The sequence below is a fragment of the Hipposideros armiger genome, unplaced genomic scaffold (genome assembly GCF_001890085.2).
Source record: "Hipposideros armiger isolate ML-2016 unplaced genomic scaffold, ASM189008v1 scaffold_54, whole genome shotgun sequence".
NCBI lineage: Eukaryota > Metazoa > Chordata > Mammalia > Chiroptera > Hipposideridae > Hipposideros > Hipposideros armiger.
This window is the reverse complement of record NW_017731404.1, coordinates 2691426-2694558: the sequence shown is the minus strand read 5'-3', so window position 1 is coordinate 2694558 and position 3133 is coordinate 2691426. Positions and strand designations below refer to the sequence as shown.

Here is a 3133-nt window from a genome sequence, read left to right as displayed (position 1 = left end):
TAGGTAGTCAGTGCAAAGCTCAGGCCCTGCCTGAGCGCTTCCCAGTGGCCTCTACTCCGGACCCTTGTTGCCAAGGGGTACTGGGGCCCGAATTTGCCTGACCACCTGGGTGGTTTTTGTTTTTTTTCCCCCCAATTTTTAAAAAAGCGGTCAAATTCCCATAACATAAAGTTTACCATCTTATTTTTAAGTGGGCAGTTCAGTGGCATTAAGTACATTCACATTGTTGTGCTACCATTGCCATCATCCATCTGTAGGACTTTTCATTATGCAAAACTAAAATTGTGTCCATTGAACAATCATCTCGTGTTGCCCTCACTCCAGCTCCTGGCCGCCACCATTTTACTTTGTGTGTCTATGAATGTGACTGCTCTAGGGACCTCATAGAAGTGGAATCATACAGCATTTTGTGACAGGCTTCTTTCATTTAGCGTAGTGTCTTCGAGGTTCATCCATGTGGTAGCATGTCAGAATTTCCTGCCTTTTTAAGGCTGAATAGGATTCCATTGTATGTATAGGTCACGTTTTGTTTATCTGTTCATCCGTCAGTGGACACTTGGGTTGCTTCTACCTTTTGGCTGTTGAGCATAATAATGCTCTGAAAACGGGTGTGCACATACCTCTTGGGGATCCTGCTTTCAATTCCCAGCAAATGGGAATTGCTGGGTCAAGTGGGAATTCTATGCTTAATGTTTTGAGGAACCGCCGTACTGTTTTCCACAGCGGCTGCACCATTTTACATTCCCGTCAACAGTGCACAAGGATTTCATTTTCTCCGCAACACGTATCCTCCCCGTCCCCTCCCCGCAACCCAATGGGTGTGATGTGTTCTCATTCACTTTTTCACCTCTGCCCTTTCCAGGGCTCTGCGCAGAGTAGGTACCCAATAACCATTTGTTGAGTGAATGTTTTCATTGCTACGAATAAATGTGAACCGCAGTGTAGCCGACGGAGGGGCCTGTGCCATCGAACAGGTGGAGAGCCAGTGTCTTCCCTCTAGCACCTCTCATGTCTTGGGACAGTGCAGGGAGCAATGCCTACACTTAATGGAAGATTTCCCCCCGTTTTTCCCCACCTGCCCCGTTAAGAGCCTATTTGCTGTGTTTGGGAACTACAGTTGCTTCTGAAAAGAAGGGGCTGCCTCGTTCATTCTTCTCTAACCCTAAACTGACTCCGTCCCGCTCCCTCTGTTGAACAGGATCTCCTGCAGATTCGATCATACGTCTACGCGGAGGAGCCAAATATCGACATTCACAACTTTGTGGGAACGTTTACCCGAGTAAGTCAGCTTCGCCCAATGCAGAAGCCTGCCTCAGCGTTGCGGGTGCCTCAGAAACCTTGTGGGTGACAGTCTGCAAGGACGGGTGGACAGGCCTGTGTCAGGAAGTCGCTTTGTGCCAGGTGGGGCTGAGAGTCCCCCAGGAAGGCCCCACCTGGAAGCTGACATTTTGTTATTCAGTAAGATTGACACAAGGGGGACTTTCTTTCAGCCTCTGTAGAACAGCTTGAATCATTGACAACTTGGAGCCAAGTATTGTTACAATTTACCTTAACGCAATGTCTGAAAGCAGTTACTGTTTCTGTCTCCCTCAGATGGGCCCATATCTTTTGTTCCTACAAGTGCTGTCTGCGATTGTTAAGCCACTTCCCCACCGTTCAGCATAGAAATTAAATTTGGAATTAAGTTCCTTTAGGAATCTGGGACCACAGGTTGATAGAACCCAATTTAAATTGTTCATATTCTCTTCCTATAAGCCATATGACTGTTCCTGTGTGATCTGTTTCTATGTATTAGCTGTCACCTTGTGAGAACCACTTCTTCAGGGTTAGAGGCTTATACTTCTTGAATCATGAACCAGCTTTTTCAAGTATTTCCATGGGGATGGAAACCCCACGGACAGCAGTTTATGGGCTTGGCCCTTCTCTCCTGGCTGAGCTGTCGGTTTCTAAACAGGGGTCATCCTTCTCTTTCCATCTTGAGAAGAACAGGGTAGAAACAGCCTCGGTATTGTTTCAAAACTTTAATACGTAAGTGTGTGTCCGTGTGGCCTTTTCCAGGAGGACAGCGACCCTCCGATCAGCGAGAGCTTGAGCATAGAGAACGCGCTCTGGGCTGGCACCGTCATCGCATCAGGTGAGGCACCCTTTTCTGCACGAGGAATATGTTAGCAATTTGAAAAGGAAAGAAAATCCTTTTGTGTAATTAGAATAATCATCTGTCAGTTGGGAAAACGAGTCGTTGGTCAAATGGTGTTTTCCACTTGTTCCTCCGCCTCTAGGGGATTAAACTGACATCTAATTGCCCGTCGGACACTTAGAGTCGCCGAGAAGAGAAGCAGCTCTGGCCTGTGGTCTTTTCGGCAGCGTCCACTCTGGGAATAGCCCTTAATTGCCACTGCAGATTGACGTTCTAATCTGTACCAGAAATCGGGCCAGCCTGGATGCTCGGGCTGGAAGTGGTGTCGCTGGGGGCCGTGGAGCCGGCCCTGCTGGTTCAGGGGCTCCGGTGCACGGGAAGGGCCGTCAGCCAGGGCTGGGGCATCTGTGGTTCCGAACACCAAGATGATGTGGGAATCGGTGCCTTTCAGTTTTGAGCCCTGGGAAGCACCTGAACGGAAGGGGTTCCAGGGTTGAGCGTGGTCTGCAACAGCCCTGGTTGATACTGGTGGGGTGCCGCCCCCTGTCAGGCAGTGTGCTAAGCCTTTTGTGTGTGTTAGACATTTCACTCAATCCAGCAGTGCCATGAGGACAGGTGCTAGTATCTGCCCCCATTCTGCAGATGAGGAAACCGAGGCTCAGTGAGGTTAAGTCACTTGCCCAAGGTCACACAGCAGCTAAAAAGCAAAGTTGGGGCTCGAACCCACACCCGTTGCTGCAGAAGCAGAACTCATTGTGCAGCTATTATATTACATATATAATAAAATATATTGTTATTAACATATAATTTCACAACTGGCCATGTTGTGTCTTTACCATTGGAAGAATCAACCCCCCCCCCTTCAAACATGATATCTCCCAACTATCAACCCATTTCCTCTGCTTGATGCTTTTTTGTGGCTCTTTAGTACAACATACACTCAATCTGGACCTTCCATGACAAGGAAAGGGATTGACCAGCCCCAGCGACACCCAC

General features: G+C 48.3%; 1 protein-coding gene across 1 annotated transcript in view; it reads left to right on the top strand.

The window, feature by feature from the left end:
- The window catches only part of ATP9A (ATPase phospholipid transporting 9A), a 99018-nt gene that overhangs the window by 29226 nt on the left and 66659 nt on the right, over window positions 1–3133 (top strand). The window contains exons 5-6 of the mRNA XM_019640922.1: window positions 1199–1279; window positions 2059–2134. Coding sequence (XP_019496467.1) covers window positions 1199–1279; window positions 2059–2134 — 157 coding nt within the window. The remainder of the gene's footprint in view (window positions 1–1198; window positions 1280–2058; window positions 2135–3133) is intronic.